General features: G+C 49.5%; 1 protein-coding gene across 1 annotated transcript in view; it reads left to right on the top strand.

Annotated features, from left to right (window-relative positions):
* The window catches only part of FAM184B (family with sequence similarity 184 member B), a 103,345-nt gene that overhangs the window by 33,683 nt on the left and 45,029 nt on the right, over window positions 1-24,633 (top strand). Inside the window, exons 2-6 of the mRNA XM_056130370.1 lie at window positions 7,986-8,708; window positions 9,918-10,053; window positions 12,109-12,251; window positions 12,699-12,905; window positions 23,072-23,182. Of these exons, the coding sequence (XP_055986345.1) occupies window positions 7,986-8,708; window positions 9,918-10,053; window positions 12,109-12,251; window positions 12,699-12,905; window positions 23,072-23,182 (1,320 nt within the window). The remainder of the gene's footprint in view (window positions 1-7,985; window positions 8,709-9,917; window positions 10,054-12,108; window positions 12,252-12,698; window positions 12,906-23,071; window positions 23,183-24,633) is intronic.

The following is a 24,633-nucleotide window of genomic DNA, read 5'->3' as shown; positions in this document are numbered from 1 at the left end:
GGCCACCAGGAGGAACAGGCCAAGGCATGAAACCTATTCCCACCTGGGATGCCCTAGTGCCGGTAACCTACTGCAGAGACCAGACGCATTTCTGTCAAAAGTCATTGGGTTTCGAGATTTGTTCCTAAGTCTCTGGGAACATGGCCATTAAGCAGTTCGATCAGGAACCAGAGAGGCCATGCCTCCAATTATATATAATTGAGCCGGAGGTGGTTTGTGGGTGTGTTTCCCACATACCTAACTTTTGGCCGTTTACTTTCTTGGTAAACTTTGCCTCAAGTTTTTGGGGGCTGGCCACAGTCTCAGCAGCAATTTTGGGGTACCTAGAAGTCTGAAGGCACCATGAGGCTGCTGATGCACTCGCCTCACAGGTACAGATTGACCTGCTGGCGGCACCATATCCCCTTAATGATCACTCTTTAATAGATGAAAGAACATGAGTGTATCTGTCAATCTTTACATTTTTCAGTGAATTTCATCATTCTGCAATGTTGACATACTTATTTATTCCCAATAAAATGATGAATAAATTGACAACAGGTGGGGTTCACTTAACATGTCAGGGTGATATTAAAGTCAGTGCCTCATGGGTGGCTTACGTGAGGCAGGGAGAGGAGAGAGATGGTCACTTTCTGCCAATCCGCCTCTGCCACCCTGAGCCCCAGCTGAGAAGACCAGGACTGGTAAAGTCTGCGATGAGCCCCCACTTGGCATGGACCTGAGCCCCGCCAGCCCCACCAGGTGGCCAGCAGGCCACACCTGACGTCCCCTTGGACAAACGGGAGTTTGTCCCTACCACCCGATTTCTTGGGAAGCCACAGACTCAGGTTGGGGCAAGGATTTGCTCTTTGCAGGAAAGGAAACCCTTGGCTTTAACCAGGGTTTCTGGGTTCTTCTCTGCCTGCCAGAAAAGAATTTCAGGAGTAGATGGACAGTGAAGTAAAAACAGATATTATTTAGGAGGCCTTTAGGAAGAAGGAGAAGAGACAGTGAGAAAATAGCACACTCAAGAGAGAACGTGGGCTTCTCCAAAGGTGGAGAGAGCCACTACACACATCCCAGCATTAGGCAGGAAATCATGAAAGTACACATCTCAAGAGGGGAGATGCGGGCGACACATATGCTCAGCCACATGGACACAAGCAGTATATGGACTGGGGCAGCATATGCGTGCCTTTCCTTTGTTCAAGGTGGTTTTTTTAAAAAAAAATTTTGGGTCACACCTGGTGATGCACAGGGGCTACTCCTGGCTCATGCACTCAGGAATTACTCCTGGCGGTGCTCAGGGAACCATATGGGATGCTGTGAATTGAACCCAGGTTGGCCATGAGCAAGGCAAACGCCCTACCCACTGTTCTATCGCTCCAGCCCCCATGTAGCTTTTACAGGGTTTCTCCAACCTGACCCTATGTGGGGCTTCTGCCTGGGTAAAAGTCCGTTGTTAGGGAGGTTGCCAGGGGGTAGAGTCAGGAGTGGTGATGGTCTTCTTTGAAATTTCTTTCCTGGCCTTTGGTTCCTGCTGGAACTTCTCAGAGGAGATCCAGCCTACTATGGGTCTGCTACTGGTGGGTAGAAAGTCCTGTCAGGCCTTACTTTCTGTGCTCACAGGGGGGCCCTGATGGCCTTAAGGGTAGGTGGTTTATTGCATCCCAGGAATTTTATTGCCATCAGCGCTTCTCTGCCTACAGACTACATCAATATAACGTAGAGCTTAAGTACTGACAATATGGGACATTACTCCTGGCGGTGCTCAGGGGACCATATGGGATGCTGTGAATCGAACCCAGGTTGGCCATGAGCAAGGCAAACGCCCTACCCACTGTTCTATCGCTCCAGCCCCCAACGTAGCTTTTACAGGGTTTCTCCAACCAGTTCAATCCAGGGGCATCGGGTCCAGCTGGCAGGGTAGTCTCTGGTACTGAGACCTGACTCCACTTATTTCCTTTATTGGGCCACCCTTAGCCCATGGCGTCCTCTTTCTGGTCCCAGATGATGGCTCAGAAAGGGACAATTCATCCCAAAAGTAACGACAACACATCTTTCTATATTCAACCAGGCAGAATGTGGTCACTTGGCCAAGAGAGAAGAAAGTGTAACTTAATAATGTGGAGATGAGAAACACATCCGTCATCTTCTACGGAGAACCTACTTACTGTCTCTCAGCAGGGAACAGAGAGATTAATTTTAGCACATTCAAATGATGGCTTATGAAGCAGCCAGAAATAAAAATGAGGAATTTATCGACAGAAATAGCAAAGGCTCCAAAAATCTATTGTTAAGGGGGAAAGCGTGGTGCGGAGGAATGTGAACGTGGATAAAATGGGGCGAGAAATACAAGATAGGTGATGGATCTTTAAAAAGTACTGAGATGACTCTTGGTCCAGAATTATAGAAATGAGGACAGGGAAGGGGGATATGGAGGAGAGAGAGACAGAGAGAGACAGAGAGAGACAGAGAGAGAGAGCTTATCAGTGAGGTAGAGCATGGTATATGGATGGATCTAACCCCCAGAGCCAACAATACTGACCTTAGGAGACCCATATGACGACAACAAAACTAAAAACTGCCTGTCAAGGAGGAAGGCTCGGGTGCGAGGGGACCTGGAGGCATTGGAGGAGGGAAGTTGACACTGATGCTAGAACATTGTAAGCCTAAAACTCGGCAACGAAAAACTGTGTGATGAAAGACAGTCAAGGCAGTGCCATTACAGGCTCGGTGAAGAATTTGCCCTGATAGGCCTAAATTTTGGTTCCCTAAACTTAAATTGCAGTTTCTCCCCCTCCCCCGCCCCCAAGTAATGCGACGAGGTCAGCAGAACAACTAATCAGACATGACACCAGCTAGGACATCTCATTTCATCAGACTGGGGACAGTTGTCCCAGACCACCACCTAGCAACTGCCCAGGTCAGCAGCCAGGCAGTTGACCCCAGCCCACACCGAAACAGAAGTTACCAAGTAATGGAAAGTCCCCTAGACTATGTAACTCTTACGTATCAAAACTCTGCCTTTTGTGGCTTCTGCAGCTAGCTCTGAGCATGGTGCTGTGTCAGTGAGCCCAACGGGGCTCTAGCTCTGGCTAGTCCTAGCTCGAGCTAGTCAATAAAGATCAATTTATGCTTGTAAAGATCAATTTATAAAGATCAATTTATCAGAGTCAGCTCATTGGTGGTATTTCGGGAAACTGAGTCATGGGCTAACAGTAAATCATGGTGCCTTAATAAAACATACATTTTAAAAAAAAGCACTCCCTTGCTTATGCACACACTATCCCTGGGGTAAGCACCCAGAGAAGGTCATTATCTCCCCTTCCCCATCTTTCAGAAGGGTCAGTGGACAGCAATTCTGAGTCCCCTGCAAAGTAGCTCTTCATAGTGAGAGCTTCACCTGCCAAACAATGTTGGGGAACATTAGCAGCAAGACACCACGAGTCACCGAGGCTCAGAGATGCCTGCCCAAGGTGGGAGACCCTCCCTGCTGACCCAACCTGTGTCCATTCAGGAGGTGTCCTGGGGACGGATTTCCAAGGCAGGAGACTCGGGAGTGGGCGCTCAGACAGGTTCAGCAGGTGGGCCTGGCATATGAAGCAGTTTCCTGTTCGCAGAATATTCTGGTCAGAACCATCAGACCATAAGCATCTTCAACTAAGTTTTATGTTCTCTGAGCAGAGGTGAATATAGGAGCCCCAGGTAAGCACCAACACTGGTGGCTCGTTTTACCCTTGATGGAAACCCCAGTGCCCCACATCATGGAATAACCTTTGTTTATTCACCATGAGAAAAATCCGTGGAACACATCATAAGACACTTAATACCCATCTTCCAAGATTACCATGGGGTCACCTATAAGGGCGACTAGAAGCCATCCTAAAAGCCTCCATCCCTCTCAGAGAGCCCAGTAAGCTACCAAGAATATCCCGCCCACATGACAGAAGTTGGCAAGCTACCTGTGGCGTGTTCAATATGCCAAAAACAGTAAAAACAATGGTCCTCATTGCCCTGATGCTGAAAAAGCTCCCGATACGGCAGCGTTAAGAAGGATGAGCAAGGAGAGGCTGATAAAATCTCAGGGCCGAACTAGGCTGCCAAAACAAAGGACTAAAATGACTGTCTGTCTGTACTTTTTTTTTTGCTTTTTGGGTCACACCTGGTGATGCACAGGGGTTACTCCTGGCTCTGCACTCAAGAGTTACTCCTGGTCGTGCTTGGGAGCCATATGGGATGCTGGGAATCGAACCCGGGTCCATCGCATGCAAGGCAAATGCCCTATCTGCTGTGCTATCTCTCCAGCCCCGACTGTCTGTACTTTCAATGCACGTATGCTGACATTGGAAGCATCCATCAAGGACCTGATGGTGCAAGCACAGAAGATCACATACAACATCTTTGGTCTGACTGAGACAAGAAGGCATCAACTGCATCACGCCACTTTTGACATTGAAGAAGAACTGCTCCTCAGAACATTCGACAAAAGAGGCATTGGTGGTGTCGGTGTCTCATCAACACAAACTTGACCATGAGCATTGATTCACTTGAATGCCTAACAACCCAAATCGGACGATTATGCTTGAGTAGGTGTGGCTCACTGCTGGCAGTTACTATCTTCATCGTCTATGCACCAACATCCAACTACAATGAAGAGGAAATTGAGAAATTCTACAAGGAGCTGGAGAAGGTCTATAAAGAACACAGCTTCTACAAGATCATTGTCGGTGATTTTAATGCCAAGATAGGACCGAGAAGATCAGCCAAAGAAATCCACATCGGGACCCATGACCTAGAATGGAACGAACAGGATGAGAGATTGTCTGAGTTCATCATGTCGACCAATACCATCCATGGTAACTCACAGTTCCAGAAGGCCAAATCTAAACATTGGAGACATGGGAGTCTCCCGGTGGACAGTTCCACAATGAAATTGACCACATTATATTCAATCAACGGTTTTGCCTGACCGATGTCACTATTGTCCCAAAATTCCAAACAGAATCGGACCACTGTCTCCTTCGTGCAAAATTCTCCGTCACGGAGTGAGGAGAAAAGGCTGCAAAGTTTAAGAAGAGAACTCCGAGAACGACCACCAACTGGGAGCTCTTTGGCACTATTGGGGTAACATGAGAAGATGAAGTTATTGATGACATCAATGAGGAACACGATCAACTGGTTCGGCATCTCCATGATTGTGCGAGGAATGCCGAGAGAGAAAGCCACAAAAAGATGCCTGTCTTCAGAAACTCTCAAGCTCATTTGCCAACGTGGCTTGGTGCGAGCCTCAGGCAATCACAAGCTAACATCCGAGCTCACAAAGCAGTGCAGAGAAGCGATAAAGGAAGACTTCAAAGAGACAAGAGCAGCAGTGATGAACTATGTGGCAGAAACCAGGAAAAGCATTCACAACGTCCGCCTATCCTTTGCGAACTACAAGACCAAGATGACTGCCCTCCAACATCCTGATAGATCTATCACATCTTCCAGAAGGGCAGTGGAGAAGATTATCCATGACTTGGATATCTACTCAGATCTCTTCGATAGCCACGTCCACCTGCCCACGTACCAAATTCCGCATGATGGATATGTCGTTCCCAATGTTCTACCTTCCGAAATCCTACACGCCATTTTATTGGTAAAGAAGCAAACAGCACCCAGCCCAGACAAGTTCAGACCCAAATACCTGAAGAATCTGCCGTCAGTACTTGTCAATACACTGGTTTGGCTCTTCACACGCTACCTGTATGAGTGCAAGGTTTTGTCCCAATGGAAAACCAGCAGGACCGTTCTACTGTACAAGAAGGGAGACATCCACGACATTGACAGCTATCACCTGACCTGCCTGTTGTCCGGCATCTACAAGCTGTTCACTCTAGTCATCCTGAATAGGATTGACTGAACACTAGATGAAGGACAAACATATGAACAAGCTGGGTTCCGAGAAGGATTCAGCACGATTGACCATATCCACATGGTGACCAAATACATTGAGGTTTCTCAGGAGTTCAAGATGCCGCTCTGTCTACCGTTCATCAATTTAAAGAAGGCCCTTGATTCTGTTGAGACTGAAGCGGTCTAGCCAAATAGGGCATTCAAATCCAGTACATCAGGATCCTCCATGAGTTATATTATGGATTCACCACCAGGATCTCACCATTCTACAAGGAAGTGATCATCGATGTTAAGAGAGGGGTTCGGCAGGGCAATACCATTTCACCGAAACTCTTTAGTGCCACCCTCGAGAACGTCATGCGACGACTGGAATGGGAAGGAATGTGAATAAAGATAGACGGCGACTATACCACCTCTGCTTCACTGATGACATTGTTCTAATAACACCAAACATTAGCCAAGCAACACAAATGCTGGCTGACTTCGACTGTGAGTGTGAAAATATGTTTATGAAAAACGGGTTAGTTCCTGACGTTCCATTTGCTCTCAATAAAATGAACATCTCTGAATGCAGAAGTATGTATCTCAAGGTCGAGAACTCAACATGATGAATGACCTGTACTTGAGCTGTGCAGGAGGAAGAGAACAGCATGAAATGCCTTCAAGAGCGTCGAAGAAATAGCTAAGAGGACAAAGAACCTATGGCGCTGGGCACACCTCTTTAATTCCACTGTTCTTGCTGCACTAACATATGCCTCAGAGACTTGGGCCCTACGCAAACAGGATGAGAATGCTATTTGGGTCACCCCAAGAGGAATTGAAAGAACTATGCTAGGAGTATCACTCTTCACTCAAGTGAGAGAAGGAATCCGGAGTTCCGACCTTCGTTGACGATCAAAAATCAGGGACGCTGTCTTGTTTGCCAAGGCATTGAAAATCAGATGGGCTGGACATGTAATGCGATTTGAAGACGACCGCTGGACTAGAGCCGTTACCGACTGGATTCCACGTGACATCAAAAGAACACGTGGCCCCATCTACAAGATGGTCAGACTTCTTCATCAAGACCCTAAACAAACAATTTGAAGCTCTTCATGCTCCTGTAGCCAGCAGACACCATTGGGCTACACTAGCACGTGACAGGAACAAGTGGAGATGTTACTGGCACCCCCTCGAGCAAATCAATGAGTAATGAGATATCAAGTGATCAAGTGAGAAAAATCCCATATATTATGATTTGCTCATGGCAAGCATGACAATTAAAGGAGTGGGGTCGGTTTTCCTCCAATTAGTTGGAAACTTAGGTGTGCAGAAGAGATTTAACTTGGGGCCCAAGCGATAGTACAGCCGGTTAGGCATTTGCCTTGCATGTGGCCAACCCAGGTTCAATCCCCGTAATGCTATATGGTCTCCTGAGCACCATTAGAAGGAATTCCTAAGTGCAGAGCCAGGAGTGACCACTGAGCATTGCTGGACGTGGTCCAAAATAAAATAAAACTCCTCTGGTGTTTCAAAAAGAGACTTATCATGACTGAGACTATTTACCCTGAGAACGGCTGGCACGCGAGACTTTGCCTCTCTGTGCTGGAGTGGTGGGATTTGTGCTTCGTGTCTGCTTGCTCCTGGGCACCTGGAGTTGCTTGATGCTGGGTAAGAGCTTCCTGGAGCTGGAGCCGCAGTAAGCAGGGAGGGCTCTTATCTTGCACACGGCTGACCCTGCTTTATTCCTTGCTGTCCTTGTCTCTGTCTCTGTGTCTCTGTCTCTTTCTGTCTCTGTGTATCTCCCTCTTCTCTGTGTCTCTGTGTCCGTCTGACACAGACAGTGTGAGATAGGCCCTGTCTCTCTCCCCACCGGCTCCCCCTCCCGGGCACTACAGTACGCGTCCCGGGAGGTTGTCCCCCTGCCCCCGCACCCCGTCCCGTCCCGCACCCAGCCCTCCAGACCGTTTTTTTCCGCGCGCGCCCCGCCCCCGGGTCCACCCGTCGAGGGCAGCTCCTCCACTGCGTGGGGTCGGGCCGAGCCACCCCGATCGCTCGCGGGCAGCCCCTGGCACCCCCGCCCTCCCCCGCGCCGGCCCAGTCCCGCTGACCCGCCCGCCCACCCGCAGGTGATCTACGCCCTGAACACGCGGCAGGACGAGGCGGAGGCCAGCCTGGAGGCGCTGCGGGAGGCGCACCAGGACGAGCTGCAGCGCGCCGAGGGCGCGGGCGAGGCGGCGCTGCGGGAGCGCGTGCGGGCGCTGGAGAGCGCGCTGGAACTGCAGACGCGCCGCACGCAGGAGGCGCTGGCGCAGTCGGCCTCGTGCCGCCTGCAGAGCCACGAGCGCGAGCTGCGGGCCGAGGCCGAGCACGCCGAGCGGGTGCTCGCGCTCTCGCAGGAGATGCTGCAGCTCAAGGCCGACCTGGAGAAGCGGCGGCGGCCCCTGGGCGGCCCCGAGCCCCCGCCGTGGGGCGGCCGCCCGTCGCAGGAGAGCCCCGAGCCGCAGGCCGAGCCGGGCCGCGACGACCCGGGGATGCGCGAGGTGCTGCAGGAGGTGGAGCGCCTGCGGGGCGAGAACCAGCAGCTGAGCAGGGACTACGCGCGCAAGGCCGAGGAGCTGCAGGCCACCTACGAGCGCGAGAACGAGGCCATCCGCCGGGCCATGCAGCAGTCGGTGAGCGAGGCGCTGTGGCAGTGGCAGGAGAAGGAGACCGACCTCCGCAGGAACTTCCAGGTGCAGGAGACGGCGCTGCAGGCGCAGGTGCGGAAGCTGGAAGGCGACCTGGAGCACCGCGGCCGCAAGATCAGCGACCTGAAGAAGTACGCGCAGAAGCTGAAGGACCGGATCCAGGTAACAGCGCCTGGTCTCCACGCCCGTTTTGGAGGGGGTGGGGCGGGGGGTCATGAGCAGGACCCCGGACGGACGGCGAGCACCTGCTCTGTGTCAGGCGAGCGCCTACCTGGTGCAAAGCCCTTGGCCTCTCTATGCGTTCACGCCTTTCCGTGGCGTTCCCTGGCAGGCATCTGGCGAGTGTTTATTGAGCACTTACGATGCGCCAGGCCAGGCTCTGTGCAGGATACACACGCTGTGAGCTACACGCGATGCCTGGCCTCAAGGAACCTGTTAGAAACTTTCAGTTTTTTGTTTGTTTTTTAAAATTGATTTTTTGCTTTGCGGGTCACACCTGGCGATGCATAGGGGTTGCTCCTGGCTCTGCACTCAGGAGTTACTCCTGTCGGTGCTCAGGGGACCATATGGGATGCTGGGAATCGAGCCGCAGTCGGCCACGAGCAAGGCAAACGCCCTACCCCCTGTGCTGTCTCTCCAGCCCCCGAAACTTTCACAGTTAACACCTGAGAAGATGAGAGAAATTGAGAGCATTAAGAACTGGCCACTTCAATTAAATCTTGGACAGAACATGGTTTTCGAGCCCTGCCAACACTTACCCCCGAATACTAAAGGCTGTATGCCCCCCAATGTAGAAAAAAAAAAGAACTGGCCACATGTGACATAAAGATAGCATTTCAAACTTGGGTCAGTCTCATTCCAAAGCCCATACTGGTTGTCCACAACTTCCCTGTTCTGAACCCTTCAAGACTGGGCTGGAGTGATAGTACAGCGGGAGGGCGCTTGCCCTGCACGCAACTGACCTGGGTTCAATCCTCAGTACCTCATAGGGTTCCCCGAGCCCTTCCGGGTGTGATCCCTAAGGTCAGAGTCAGGAGTAAGCCCTGAGTACTGCTGGGTGTGGCCCCCAAACAAAACAAAATGGGAGAAACTGCTTGAGACTTCCTGGGAGCGGGAGGGACACCGAATTCCCGAGCCCCAACAGGCTCTCGGGGCCACATCTCTGTCAAAAGCAGCAACTGATTCTCCTCATGCTCTTCCAGCACTTGGCTTCTGCCTTGTGAATGCTCAATCCTGGGAGGTGACACCCCTTGTCCAGTCCATCAGAGCTGTAGCCGTGGCTCTGATGAGCTGAGACCGCTCGGGGCTGCTGGTGGTTCTGGGTCCCGGGCAGTCTCTCTGCAGGGCTGAAATAGATCCCTGTCTGTGTAGGACCTGGATGTGCAGCTCAAGGAGGCTCGGCAGGAGAATTCCGAGTTGAAGAGCACCGCCAAGAAACTCGGGGAGAAGCTGGCAGTGGCCAAAGACAGGCTGATGCTGCGGGAGTGTCACGTGACCCAGAAATCAGGTGCGACGCCCGCCCCCGTCCTTGCCCGTGGACCTTTCATACCGGGCTGGTGAAGGCTGCCACCTCAGGTCATGGGGAACGGAGTCCGGGGTGGCGTGGGGGCTGCGAGGGCCAAGGCTGTGACATTTGACCTTGCTGGTGGGGTGAGCTGACATCATAGGGCTGAAAGGCAGGGTGCAGAAGCTCCTCTGCCCATCACTCCACCCATCCCACTGTGCCCCAACTTCCCGCACCCTGAACAAAGCTCTATTCTTACTTTGGGGTTGATTGTTTGTTTGGGGGCGGGGGCACACCCACTGGTGCTCAGGGCTTACTTCTGGCTCTGCACTCAGGAATTACTCCTAGTGGGCTCAAGGGACCACATGGGATGCTAGGAATTGAACTCAATTCGACTGCATGCAGGGCAAGTGCCCTTCCCGCTGGACTGTCTCTTTGGCTCCACAAAGCTGTATTGTACCAGCGAAGAGGACTGGCCGGGCCAATAACCTTCTGAGGCTGGTGTGCCCCTGGACTCTGGGTTACAGGCTAGGAAATGAGGCTAAGGGTAGAGACATACTCCAGTGGTCAAGGCACTTGCCTTGCTTGTGGCTGACCCTGCTTTGAACCCTGGCACCCCATATGGTCCCCTGAGCACCGCCAGGAGTGTTCCCTGTGCACAGAGCCTGGAGCTGTTCTTGAGCACTACTGGGCGGGGCCCCAAACCCTCCTCCCCTAAATTATAAAAGAGAGACGAGGCTGAGGAAGATAAAGTGGTTCTTCATTGAGAGTCAGTTAGCTCAAGAGCCTGTGCTTGGTTCTAAGAATCTCTAACCCGAGGTGCTTTCCACGCAAGCATGCGCCCACAGTGAGACCAGCTCGACCCCAGGAGCAATAGCAAAGACACAAACATAAGCCCCATGTGGCAGTGCTCAGGGCGTCCTTCTGGTTCTCTGCTCAGGGGTCATTCCTGGAGGGACCCAGGGGGTCTCTGGGGGGCTGGGGTTGAGCTGAGGTGGGTCGTGTGCAATGCAGGTGTACCCACCGTATTGTCTCTCCATTCTGCAGCCCCTGGGTACACTCTGCTATCTCGGGTGTGGGTCTCACAGCAGGGATTAAAATGTTCAGGACAGAAGGGGTCACCACGGTCTGGAGAACAGTCGGGTAAGCAGTACTGTGCAGAGGGTCTGGTGCAGCAAATCAGAAATAGCGTACAGGTGCCTAGGCAATGAGGGGAGAAAATGAGCCGTTCCGCTTGATACATATTCTCTTTTTTTCCCTTTTTGGGTCACACCCAGCGATACACAGGGGTCACTCCTGGCTTATGCACTCAGGAATTACTCCTGGCGGTGCTTAGCTTATGGGATGCTGGGAATTGAACCCGGGTTGGCTGTGTGCAAAGCAGATGCCCTCCCCGCTGTGCTATCACTCCAGCCCCATTGATATATATATTCTCTTCTCACTCTTTGTATTCCTGTCATGCCTCCTACTGAATGGATGGATTCTCTCTTTCTCTCTCTCTCTCTCTCTCTCTCTCTCTCTCTCTCTCTCTGTGTGTGTGTTTCTGGGAATCAAACCCAAGACCTCACACATGCAAGACATGTATGTGCTCTACCACTAAGCCACATCCTGGACCTGAATGTTTCATCTTGTTAACCCAAGGAAGGCATAATCCCCAAAATAAGAAAAACTCCTTTGCTTGAGGGGAAAAGAGCAGGGCAACTGCTTGAACTCAAGGTTTTTTTTTTTTTTTTAACAAGAATGGCCACCATCTGGGGGAGTGGGCAGTTGGGGCAGCACCCACAGTGACTCTTAGGGGCCCTTCCTGGTTCTAAGTGGCCCTGGGCTGTTGCTCTGGAGATCGTACATGGTGCTGGGATAGACCCAGGCAAGCACCTTAAGCCCTGGACTATCTCGCACCGAAGATGGCCACCTGGGTCATGCTTGGGGCCTGACAGGAGTATTGACTACGCGGGGATGGTGGGAAGGAGTTGCCCCGTCTCAGGATGGGGGCCCAGCTCTCAGGCGCCAGACCATGGCCAGGGGGATGGCAAAGTATAATTCAGCTTCTGCTTGCAGATGACACGAAGACACAGCTGTTCCCCGAGCATGAAGTCCTGGGAGAAGCCAATGACGCAGAACCCGGCAGCCCCCCTCCTCAGCAGGATCCCAGCTTCCTGCCAGAGTGTTCATGTGTGAAAGGAGACCCCGAAGGGCAGGGGGTGAGTGTCTGAGGGTGGCCAGCCTCGCTGCCCGGTGCTTTTTCTCTGGGAGAGGCCAGTCCCCAACCACACGGGATCTTTGGGAAGCCAAGCTCTGGGGCCTCCAGAGGACGTGTGGGAGTGCAGGGCTAGTCTCCTCTTGCCCGTCTGGTGATTGGGGAGTTGGACGTAGGAAGAATCATGCCAAAACCTGCCCCTTTTCTTCTCCCTGACTCTTGGGAACTTAGACTGTGGCCTCAGATTCCCGCTCCCCTGCCCCCTCCCCCGAGTGAGGGCAGCTAATGGGGAGTCTCGTACAAATATCAAATATACGGTCTCATAAACTTTATTGCACCTTGCCGTCTCAGCTGTAAATGCGGAATATAGACACAGTAAAAGCAGCGCCGCGGAGAGCTTGCGAGGCTCGGCCTCACCCCGGCAGCTTGACAAGACTCTCTGCTTGCACAGGCCCAGGACGAGGCAGCTGTGAGGACGGAGTCCGCGAAGCAGCAGTACCAAGAAGACCTGCGCAAGATTAAGCAGCAGACGGAGGAGGAGAAGGAGCGTCTCCGGGAGCAGCTGGTGCGGCGCCTGGAGGAGCTGGTCAAGAAGCACACGCTGGAAATCAAGTCTGTGCGCTCCTCGGTGGAGGCCGAGAGAAGGAAGCTGCAGAGGGTGAGCCCTTTCCGCGGCCCCCGTTCTTGCCCCTCTGCTTTCGTTTCATTTCTGTCTCTCCTTTCTCAGACGTCCCTTGCGTGTACTTTGGAGTGGAGGGGGAGTGGCACCTGGTGATGTTCCGGGGTTACTCTTGGCTCTGTTCTCAGAAATCACTCCTGGCTGTGCTTGGGGGACCAAACCCAGGTCGGCTACCTGAAGGCAAGCGCCCTCCCTGCTGAACTATCTCTCCGACCTCACATTTCCTGCATCCTGCTGGGTGCTGAGGCAAGCTCACCCAAGGGACTTCTGGGTCTTTTTTATGCAGGAAAGGGAAGCCTCCCCCACCCCCAGCTCCTCCCCCCACCCCCACCACAGCCCATCCAAAGACAGTAAGATCTGGAGTCATTGAAGGCATTGATACAGTCTGGGAGTGTGTTACATGAGTGATTTTATTATGAGGGGTCCTCCCAACCAGTGCTTTGGAAACATGGGGACCCCCTCCCCATGATTCTCAGACAGTTGGTTCAATGCAAGTGCCCAAGAATTGGGTGCTCAAAAGGAGAGAGAGAGCACAAAAGGGAATGCCCTACCACAGAGGCGGGTGGGATGGGGGGATGGGGGGTAGGAGGAATGCTGGGATCGTTGGTGGTGGAGAATGGGCACTGGTGGAGGGATGGGTACTTAATCATTGTATAACTGAAACTCAAGCACAAAAATTTGTAAGTCTGCAACTGTACCTCTTGGTGTTCCACTAATAAAAATTTAAAAAAACAAAAAACAAAGAATTGGGTGCTACTCAGCCTCAAGTCGCCAGAGATTACCTGGGTCTCCTCTCTTGTGGGGGTCCCCAGGCCACACCCAGCAGTGCTCGAAGACTTTTGGAGCTGGACCCAATGATGCTTAGGGCCCAGGAGATGTCAGGGATCAAACCAAGGTTGGCCTATGCATGAGTTTCACTTAACTCATCTGCTATCTCTATTCAGCCCCTTTTAACTCATGGAAGCACAATTCTCTTGAGCGAAAGTAGAAAAAAATATAACCCGAAGCAAACTCTCAGGCCTGACAGATTGCCAGTTCTCAAATCCCAGCTCTGCCCCTCTCTAAATTCATGGGCACATCAAATATTTTTGACCTGGTGCCCTCAGAAGGAATCTGGTTTAGACCTGGGTTCTGCTGCGGGTATAAACCAGATCCTAACACCTGTCGCATCTCCTGGAGCAGCTGCAAGGATTAAATCCGGAGCAAAGAGGAGCCCGCAGCATTAGAGGCACTCAGTGGCGGCTGGAGATTAGTGAGGGCACAGTGAGGAGATCTCTGCCCCCCGTGCCCAGCCAACTGCACCCCCAAGGGCGTGGCGCTGCTGAGTGAGATGCAAGAACTGTCATGTTTGTGGATGTGCTAGGAGAAGAGTTCCATGTGAATCAGCATTCAGGGAATGTGTGATTTATCACAAGGCGCCCCTGAGCAAAAGTAGAAAATGATATACCTCCCAAGGACCTGCAGGAACCACTGTGAGCGCTCCCTGAGCGTGTCACGGGGTGCCAACGCTCGGGTGCTCAGCGAACGGGTGTGGAATGAATGAATGCGGCAAAGATCCAGGCTCGTGTTCTCAGCGAACGGGTGTGGAATGAATAAACGCGGCAAAGATCCGGGCTGCTCCTGGGTATGAGGCCTGAGTTTTCTGCTTACTGACCGGTCACTTCGCTTCTCAGAGACCTGATTTCTAGGTTAAGGCGAAGGACTTTGAGGGCTTAGGTGGCTCACCGTGGGATTCCGTGGGCTCCATAGCTCGGTGTACAGCACTGAATATAAAAGAGTGGCGCTGTTTACACAACACACCAGGAGTTGGGTTACCTGGCGTGAGCCCATTCAGTCCCCACTCTGCTTTAGGAAGCGCTGCATTCCTGTGAACACATTCAAACCCTCCCAATGACCTTAAAAATTACATACACACAGGAGGAGTGGGGGCAGAGTGGAAAAAAATTATGTACACATGTCCTTTATTTTATTGTTAGTGCATTAATATTACATTATAACATTACTCAAGTTTCAGGTGTTCGCTGCAAATCGACATGGGCCCCAGCTTTCTCTTAATATACCTCTTCTCCTCACCTCTGGTAACCTCTATTGGCATCAGAGTGCAAAAGCTGTGCACCACATGTTGTTTACCTTAGTTGTGTTTTGTTTTCTCGACATTGTACACATGAGTGAAGCCATAGGGAGCGTGTCTTCTAATGTCTGGCTTAAGCCCAACACCTTCTAGATGCATCCATGTGGTTGCAAATGGCAGGGTTTCATCTTGGTCTAGGGCTGGAGCAATAGCACAGCGGTAGGGCGTTTGCCTTGTGCACAGCCAGCCCGGCCAAGCCGGGTTCGATTCCTCCACCCCTCTCGGAGAACCCGGCAAGCCACCGAGAGTATCTCACCCACACGGCAAAGCCTGGCAAGCTCCCCGTGACGTATTCGATATGCCAAACACAGTAACAAGTCTCAAAATGGAGACGTTACTGGGTCCGCTCAAGCAAATCGATGAACAATGGGAGGAGTTTGTAGTGGAGTCACCTGTCACTGTGTATGTATGTTCCTCATCATTTGTATCCGTTTGTCTATCAGTAGTTCCTCAGGTTGTTTCCACTTATTAACTATTATAAATAGTGCTGCAGTTAATAAGGAATGGGTTTATCTCTTGAAGTTCATGTTTGCATTTTTCAGGTAAATGCCTGGAAGTGGGTGATAACCCAGTTCTGGAAATGAGCAAGCTGAGGCTGAGCAAACAGTGTGGTGGGGAACAGGTGTGGAACCTCAGATCCCAGCGAGGAACCCGTGGTTTCCCCCTGCACTGGGTAGAAAGCTGCAGAAAGCGTGGAAAGTATCTTCCTCTCAGCTGTGACAGTCACACAGATCATCCTCAGGTAGCCAGGCCCAGCTCTCTTTCCACCAGGGCCACAGTGGGCAGGAGGGTGGTCACTCTCCACAGGGGCCTGTTAGTTACCATGGTACCTGCACCCAGAGCCACAGTGGGCAAGAGGGTGGTCACTATCCTCAGGGGCCTGTTATTCATGGTAATCTGTCACCCAGAGCCACAGTGGGCAGGATGGTTGGTCACTCTCCACAGGTGTCTGTTACCATGGTAACCTGTCACCCAGAGCCACGTGGGCAGGATGGTGGTCACTCTCCATAGGTGCCTGTTATGTGGTAACCGGTCACCCAGAGCCACAGTGGGCAGGAGGTTTGTCCCTCTCCATAGGGGTCTGTTACTATGGTAACCTGTTACCCAGAGCCACAGTGGGCAGGAGAGTGGTCACTCCACAGATGCCTGTTACCTTGTTAACCTGTCACCCAGAGCCACTGTGAGCAGGAGGGTGGTCACTCTCCACAGGTGCCTGTTACTGTGGTAACCTATCAGCCAACTCTGACTGCAGACATAGGCATCCCACTGCACTTTCATCAGGGACTGTGAATTCATTTGGATATGAATCATGCAAATATACATAATATTATCCTATTTTTCTTTATTATAAAAATTTCGGTCATTCTCTGAGCTGTGAATATACATTACATAGACTATGCCATATAGATTAGGGAAAGGTAAAACCTTTGAAAAGCTTCTGATTCGGGGTTCCAACAGAGGCACTGTGTCTCGTCCAGCAGAGAAGACAGCGCTGTTCCTGTGAGTCTTGAGAGTAGTGTGTCCTATACTTCCCTTCAACTCACCACTCTCGGGATGGGCTAGGGCTGGCCCAGAAGGCCCATCTGCCTTCTTCCTCTGAAAAAGTAGAGGATAGTATCACTTACTCCAGAAGGACAGGTTGTTCTAGGATCAGCCCTTGGCCTGAGTGGGTGGAACAATCTATTGAGCAGCCCAGGCCTATGCTGGCTGATGCTTCCCCGCACATCTCCTTTGTGTCACTTAAGGTTCTTGGTGGCGTCGCAGAAGAGGTAGTTCAGGCCTTAAGGCACTTGCCTTTTCCTAAGGACTCCCAGTGGGAATACCCAGCACCCAGTTGGTCCCTAAAGCCCTGCCTGGAGCCTAGGCCGGGAGTAAGCCCTGAGCACTTCCAGGTATGGCACGCCCGCACCCCAAATATTCCAGTGGAAATCTCTGGTAATTTTTGCGGGTTGCTTACCTTCATGTGTCTCTTTTCCTAAGTTACCGTAGCTAATGGACAGATGAGATATGGAGTCTAAACATCGAAGCAGAAAAGTGTGAGTCTTGATTTCATACCACCGTTGGGATTTTCTTCACATAAGTACCATGCAATAAAAATCCTTTATCCCTGAATATGAAAAAAGTTCAGGGAGAAGGGCTTTTTTAAAAAAAGTATTAGTAAAATAATAATAATAATAATAAATTTTTTATTAGTGAATCACTGTGAGGTACAGTTACAGACTTACAAACTTTGATGCTTACATTTCAGTCATACAATGGGCGAGTACCCATCCCTCCACCAGTTCCCATTTTCCACCACCAATGGTCCCAGCATCATTCCCACCACCCCCACCCCATCCCCTCCACTTCACCCCGCCTCTGTGGCAGGGCATTCCCTTTTGCTCTCTCTCTGCTTTTGGGTGTTGCGGTTTGCAGTAGAGGTATTAAGTGGCCATCATGTTCGGTCTATAGTCTACTTTTAGCCCGCATCTCTCATCCCGAGTGGGCCCTCCTAGCATCCTTTACTTGGTGGTCCAAGAAGGGCTTTTATTGAAAGTATTTTATGCATTCTAGAAATTAGTGGCCCATGAAACACTTCTCCACATCTGGGACATGCTAAACACAACACACACACACACACACACACACACATACGATGTATATACACAATTTAAAAACATCCATCTTGGGCTGGAGTGATAGCACACAGGGTAGGGCATTTGCCTTGCACGCGGCCAACCCGGTGCAATATGGTACCCTCCCATATGGTCCCCTGAGCACCGCCTGGAGTAATTCCTGAATGCATGAGCCAGGAGTAACCCCTGTGCATTGCTGGGTGTGACCCAAAAAGCAAATAAATAAATAAAAACACCCATCTCCTTTCTCCTTCTATTCTAATCTTCTAACTCTGCACTTGAGTTAGAAGAACGTTACCCAGCTCAGTGTTGAAATCCTTGAGGTCACTTTGGACCAAGCACCTCTTCAACAAGCTTTCTGCTAATCTCTCTCTCCCAGGTGATCAATCCAGAGCTCTTTGCTTTCTGACAGTAAACCACATTATTGTATACCTAAAATAGCTTAAAATTGCCAAAAAATTATTGCTGAAATCAGTTTTTTCCATTTCTGTGGAAATTTCTTCCCCACTAGATTCATTTGTCAAGGCAGCAACTGGAGCTATGATTGATTATCTGCACTCTGCTAGGTTTGGCTCTTTAAAATTAGAACTAGCCTTTGATTTAGGCTAGATATCTTTCTCTCGGTGGTCTTTACCATGCTGTTCCAGTGAATCTGCCTTGGTAAAATAGTATGTCTGCACTAGTAAGCAAGTTAAACAAAGCCTTGGTTGAATAAAAGTTTCTGTGAATGGAAAGCTAATTAATGAAGTGAAAAAATCAGAATTTTTGCTGAGGGAATGTCTGTGTTTCTAATGGTTCCTTGAATTTGCTCTACTGACTTGGAACACAAGGATAATTTGTACATTGTCTTCAAAAGCAAATTCTCCAAAACAACAAACCCCACAAAAAGGCATCATAGATTTAATGAAGAAAGAGACTCTTCTTGTGCTAAGTGTCTTGTGATCCTTACGATTGATCCACTACTCCTGGTTCTGTGCTCAGGAAAACCGTTGAGGGTGCTGGGGATCAAACCTCGGTTACCAGTGTGCCAGACACCTGCAAGACAAGTGCCTTAACCACTGCACTCTCTCGGCCCAATACTATCTTTTTGGATGCCCAAGCAAACACGCTCAGAGCCTCTTCCCTTAATATTCACTCAAATATCAAGTCCATGTATTTTGCTTCTTCAAAGGCCTAAATTTATATTTATTTAGAAATAAACTTATATATATATATATATTTTTTTTTTTACACCCAGAAGTTCTTAGGGCTTACTCCTGGTTCTGCATTCAGGGATCACTTCTGGCAGGCTTGGGGAACCATATGAGGTGCCAGGAATTGAATCCAGGTCAGCCGCATGCAAGGCAAATGCCCAGCCCACTGTGCTATTGTTCTGGCCCCTGGATTGTCTTTATTTTCCGTGGAAGCAGATGGCTCAACCAGCCATCACCGTTTCTTTTTTAAATTTTTTTAAAATTTTATTTTCATAAAGTAGTTCACAATAATTGAACGATTGATTACACAATAATTGATTACATTTTCAACACCAGTCCCACCACTATTATGACATCCCACCACCACTCAAGCCTGCCCCACAGGCAGATACTAGATTTATTTTATTTAATCAGATACTAGATTAATTTATTTTGTATTGCTTGTAATGAATAGTATAAGATATCTGTAAGGGTCTATCTCAGTGGTTCGACAAAAAAGCAAAAAATAGAAAAACGCATGAGATATCATGTGGTCACGCACTTCTGGAATTCTAAAACTTTAAATAATTGGGGTCCAGAACCACCTCTGCAGCAAGCTGCTTGGTTCTGAGATTCATTTGCATCACCGTTTCTTGAAGGGCCATATGATGGATGATGTAAGGGTCTTCTTTTCTCCCATTTCCCTGTTGCACCTAATTAAATTTTTTAATCTTCTTCAAACTCTCCAAAGGCATATATATATCACTTGATCACTTGATCCCCCATTATTCATCAATTTACTCGAGCGGGTGCCAGTAACGTCTCCATGCGTGTTAGCGTAGCCTAATGGTATCTGTTCGTTCTAGGAACATGCAGAGCCTCAAACCAATCATTTAGGGTCTTGACGAAGAAGTCTGACCATCTTGTAGATGGGCGGCCACGCGATGTTTTGATGTCCCGTGGAATCCAATCAGTAATGGCTCTAGTCCAGCGGTTGTCTGTAAACCTCATTACGTGTCCAGCCCATCTGATTTTTGATGTCTTGGCAAATGAGACAGCGTCCCTGATTCTTGAGCGTTGACGGAGATCAGAACTCCGGATTCTATCTCTCATTTGAGTGAATCGTGATATTCCAAGCATAGCTCTTTCGATTCCTCTTTGAGAGACCCGAATAGCATTCTCATCCTATTTGCGTAGGCCCAGGTCTCTGAGGCATATGTCAATGCAGGAAGAACAGTGGAATCGAAGAGATGTGCTCAGAGCTGGAGGTTCTTTGTCCTCTTAGTTATTTCTTCAACGATCTTGAAGGCATTCCAAGCCGCTCTCTTCCTCCTGCGCAACTCAGGTGCCATGTTGATTTCTCAACCTAGGTATATATAACTGTTGCATTCGGAGATGGTGGTCTATGCCAAATAGGACAAATTAATATGCCAAATTCAGTAAATATATATATATATATATATATATATATATATATATATATTTGCTCGAGCGGGCCCAGTAACGTCTCCATTGGAGACTTTGTTGTTACTGTGTCTGGCATATCCAATACGTCAGTCACGTATATATGTGTGTGTGTGTGTATATATATATATATATATATCGTATTCTTCACGTATTTCCAATATATACAGGGTTGACAATACTCTCTGCATGACCCAAGTCCTGTTTGCAGCTCCTGCTTCATCCCATACCTCTCCCCCATCTAACTTTGCCCTCAGCTTTTCAGTTCATACTTCATCCCATGCATTTTTCAGTTTTGAATTTAATGCATAACTTTCCCTTGATGGAGAACACTCCCCCCCAGAACACTCCCCCCCACCACCACACACCCAAATTCCCCTCCCCACATCTATTTATTTTTGACAGGTGAGTCTTCCCACCAGGTTTCCTTGTCTGGTCTAGTGATATTATTGTCTGCTAATGCCACCCCCTCCTCACTTACTATACCTCTTACAATGCTGCCTTGTGATTACCTATTTACTGTGTGTTTTCCCCACTGAACTTCCTTGTTCACTATACCATCCAATAGAGTGTTGGAACTTATTCATATTGGTTCCTGAGTGGCAGTTGTTGGGTTTGTTTAGTTTGTTTTGGGGGACCTCATAGCCCTGCCTGTGTTCAGGTTGGACTCCTGACTTTGTGCTCAAGAATAATTTCTGGCAGGGCTCAGGGGACCATATGGTGTGGTTAGGATGAATTGAACCTGGATTGGCTGAAGGCAAGTGTCTGGATTGGCTGGATTGGCAAGGCAAGCGTCTCTACCCACTGTATTATCACTGCAGCAGCTCTGAGGAGCAATTGTGTGACTCTTCCCAACTCTGTGTTCAGTGATATCTCTGCAGTAGCTGGAAACCAACCAAGACTGGAGCAGCATTCAAATAGTTCAAATCCGTAAATGCTGCGAGTTAATTCTCTTCTTTAGAAAGCCAATTCTTAAACATTAAGCACACAATGACCATCTCCCTAATGACTTATACTTGGTGTTGAGTAGATGTTCAGTTATGTTCGTTGATTGGTTGGTTGGTTGAACAATGAACATAACTGAACATCTACTCAACACCAAGTTTTCATTTGGCCCTTGATCAGCCCCCATGACACAAGCATCCCTCCCTCCCCCCAATACACACCCATTCTCATAGGTCAGCTGGAATGAGCCTTCTTTCCTGGCTTTTACAGGAATAGGCAAGACTCTGGGGTTTGGCAAGACTCTGGGGCTTGGAGAATGAATGGGCTTCCTTCACTGGGGAGCATCTGTTTCCTGCACACAGACTTCTTCCACTTAGCCGGAGCAAGGATGGGAAGTCCATTGGTCAGGTGTTTGCTCGGGTGCCTTGTTCTTAGGAATCAGGGAAGAAGCACAGACAGGAAATCTGCTTTTTCTGAGTCCTGATCTTTGACTTCATCACTTTTGGACCTTCTGGCAAGTCGTTCATCCTCTTTAAGTTTTCTTCCTTTGTCAAATGGGTGTCTGCCAGTGTACCTAGCTCACAAGTTTTCATTAGGATCCGAGAGATGATCTGCGTAAACTCCCAGCAGATGGAATGTACTCGGTAAAGCCAGCTGGTATGCCTGTCTCCTTTCAGTTACACCATAAGGGGCCAGAATCGCTGTCCCCATCCAGCATGGTGTATAGCACAGTAGACCTATCGGCTTTGCAACCTGTCTCTTTTATGCAAATTAGAGCAGCGGTGACTGGGGATTGAATCTCTATTTTTGTTTCACCTCCAAAATAACATCAAGCTCATGACAGGCACTCAGTAAATATTTGTTGGACAAATTCAAATACATGACAGTATTTACCTAAATTTTAGCTAAGATGAAGAGAATATTTCATTCACTGCTGTAGGTACCTGCAAAATTTCTGTTGAAATTAAGCCAAATTGGAAAGATTAGACATCTAAAAGAATAATGTTTTAATGTTTTAACTTAATTTTTTGATCCCTTTTACTATGTACCCTGAACTGGGATAACTATGTAAGGAGCAGCAAATCAGTATGAATTTGGAAATAAACTCAAGAGCTCGAATTAAAAGTCTACAACCTGGGGCTGGAGAGATAGTATAGTGGATAAGGCAACTACCTTTTATGTGGTTGACTTAGGTTCAATCCCCAGCACCACATATGGTCCCCTGAGCACAGAGCCAGGAGTAAACCCTGAACACCGTCAGGAGTAATCCCTGAGCACAGAGTCAGGAATAAGACTTGAGCATAGCCAGGTGTGGACCAAAACAAACAAACAATGAAGTAAAAAAGACGACTACCACTCACTCACGGGACTTCAGAATGTTCTTATCTGGACCCGAATTTCTTCTCTATTTTCAGCTAAGGTGGGACAGCCACCGAGAGAGCCGGGCGCTTTCGGTTGCTTTCGAGAAAACCACAGAAGAATCTTGGTTCATATTTTAATATATACCCACATTGGAGTTGGCTTTAGACTTGTTGGAAACTGAAGCTTTTGCCAATGAGTCTTCTCTTTTTCTCGTTTGATGTTGTGTACCTATCCTGCTCCCCACCCCACACTGACCAGACCTCAGAGTGTGGTTGTCACCCTCCGTGTCTTCGCCCCTTCTCGTGTGTTTCTGATTCCTGCTCTCCGGCTGTGCTTATAACTCTCTGCAATGTCTTTATGTTCCTTTAGGAACGAACTTATCCCCAGTGTGTCTGTCCGTGAGTCCTGTCCTAGTTTTCATGCCTCGAGTGGCTAATTCATCTAATCATCGTTTAGGAAGTGGAAGCCAAGCTGGAGGAGGTGACGAAGAAGTCAGAAAATCGAGTCAAGCAACTGGAAGAAGAGAAAGCAGCGCTCAGTGCGAAGCTTCAGAACTCCCTGCGGGAAGTAAGTCCCAGGGAGGCTCCTTATCTCCGAGTTCAGGACTCGGGAACTGTCCTAACTCCTTAGATGCAGCATCCTTGAAGGAAAGAAAATGACTTTGACTGCTCCAGAAAGCTCTCTGGGGAAGGTGTGTAAATTGGCCTGCGAGCAGCAGAGACCGATGACCAAGACCGCCTTTCTACCTCACAGAAATCAGGCGAGGGCTGCTGGAGCTGAGTGGTGTGAGGCCTTGTAAATCGCTAGTTCTCTGGCTCTGCTTCTTTAGCCCGTTTTGTGCTGTGAGATAGTTTTGCCTCCAGACCTCTTTTGTGATTAAGGGGGAGCGAGAGGGCAAGAGAGAGAAATTACCAACTCCAGGCTCCATTTTCCACCTTCTGGTTTTATTTTTCTTTATCTATTTGTTGTTTTTGTTTTGCTTTTGAACCATACCTGGCTGTACTCAGGGCTTGCTCCTGGCTCTGCACTCAGAGACCACTCCTGGTGGGCACAGGGGTCCACGTGGGGTGACAGGAATCCAGTCCAGGTTGACCCTTCCCCCGCTGTGCTTTTCAAAGAGATAAACAAACAAACAAAAAAAACAGGGGCTGGAGCTATGGTACAGTGGGTAGGGAATATAGTACAGTCGGTAGTTGACAGCATACAGTCAGCTTGCAGGGGTCGATCCCCGTCATCCCATGTGGTCCCCTGAGCACTACAGGACTAATTCCTGAGTGCAGAGCCAGGAGTAATCTCTGAGCACCTCCGGGTGTGGCCCAACAGGCCCCTCCCCCAAAATACACACACACACACACACACACACACACACACACACACCAGACAAAAAAAACATTCCATGCCCCTAAAATGCATCGTGCCACTTGCGTCTCGTGCGGAAGTGAATTCAGATTCCCCTGGACCATCACTGCGACTCTTGCATTGTTATATTCAGGTTTAAGGCAGGAAACTGGGATTTTGCAATGTGCCAGGCAGGCCTGTGCATTTCATCCCGAAAGTTCCCGCAGCTTCTCTCCTAGCAAGGGAGGGCCAGGGCCCAGCTGAAGGATGCCGGTAGGGAGGGAGGAGGGCATCGGGGAGGAAGGATGGCAGAGCTTGCTCCGGGCCCTCTTGTCTGCACAGAGATTAAGGCCAGACTGTGTTCCCTGGGGAAGAATTAGCTGAAGGAGAGGACACAAGTTCTACCCTTGAGCTTAATCAAGTGAAAATGCACATAACTATGTGTCCTGGCTTCCTGTGTCTCCTTTACACACAAGAGCTGCCCCAGGAAGGCAACTTTTCAGCCCTGGTCAAAACTCAGCTCTTCCTGGAGGAGCTTTTTGGCTTGTGTGGTGGAGGTGGGGGGCTCCCAAGAAGTGCTTAGGGGGCCCAAGGGCCACTTCTCGAAACTCTCCCCATTTGGTCCGGCACATCAATGATCGGGCCCCATATACCAGGGATGCTTGGACCCGGGGTCCTGG

The sequence above is a fragment of the Sorex fumeus genome, unplaced genomic scaffold, assembly GCF_029834395.1.
Source record: "Sorex fumeus unplaced genomic scaffold, SorFum_2.1 ptg000077l, whole genome shotgun sequence".
Taxonomy (NCBI): domain Eukaryota; kingdom Metazoa; phylum Chordata; class Mammalia; order Eulipotyphla; family Soricidae; genus Sorex; species Sorex fumeus.
The sequence above is the reverse complement of the archived record's forward strand: the minus strand, read 5'-3'. Positions and strand labels throughout refer to the sequence as shown.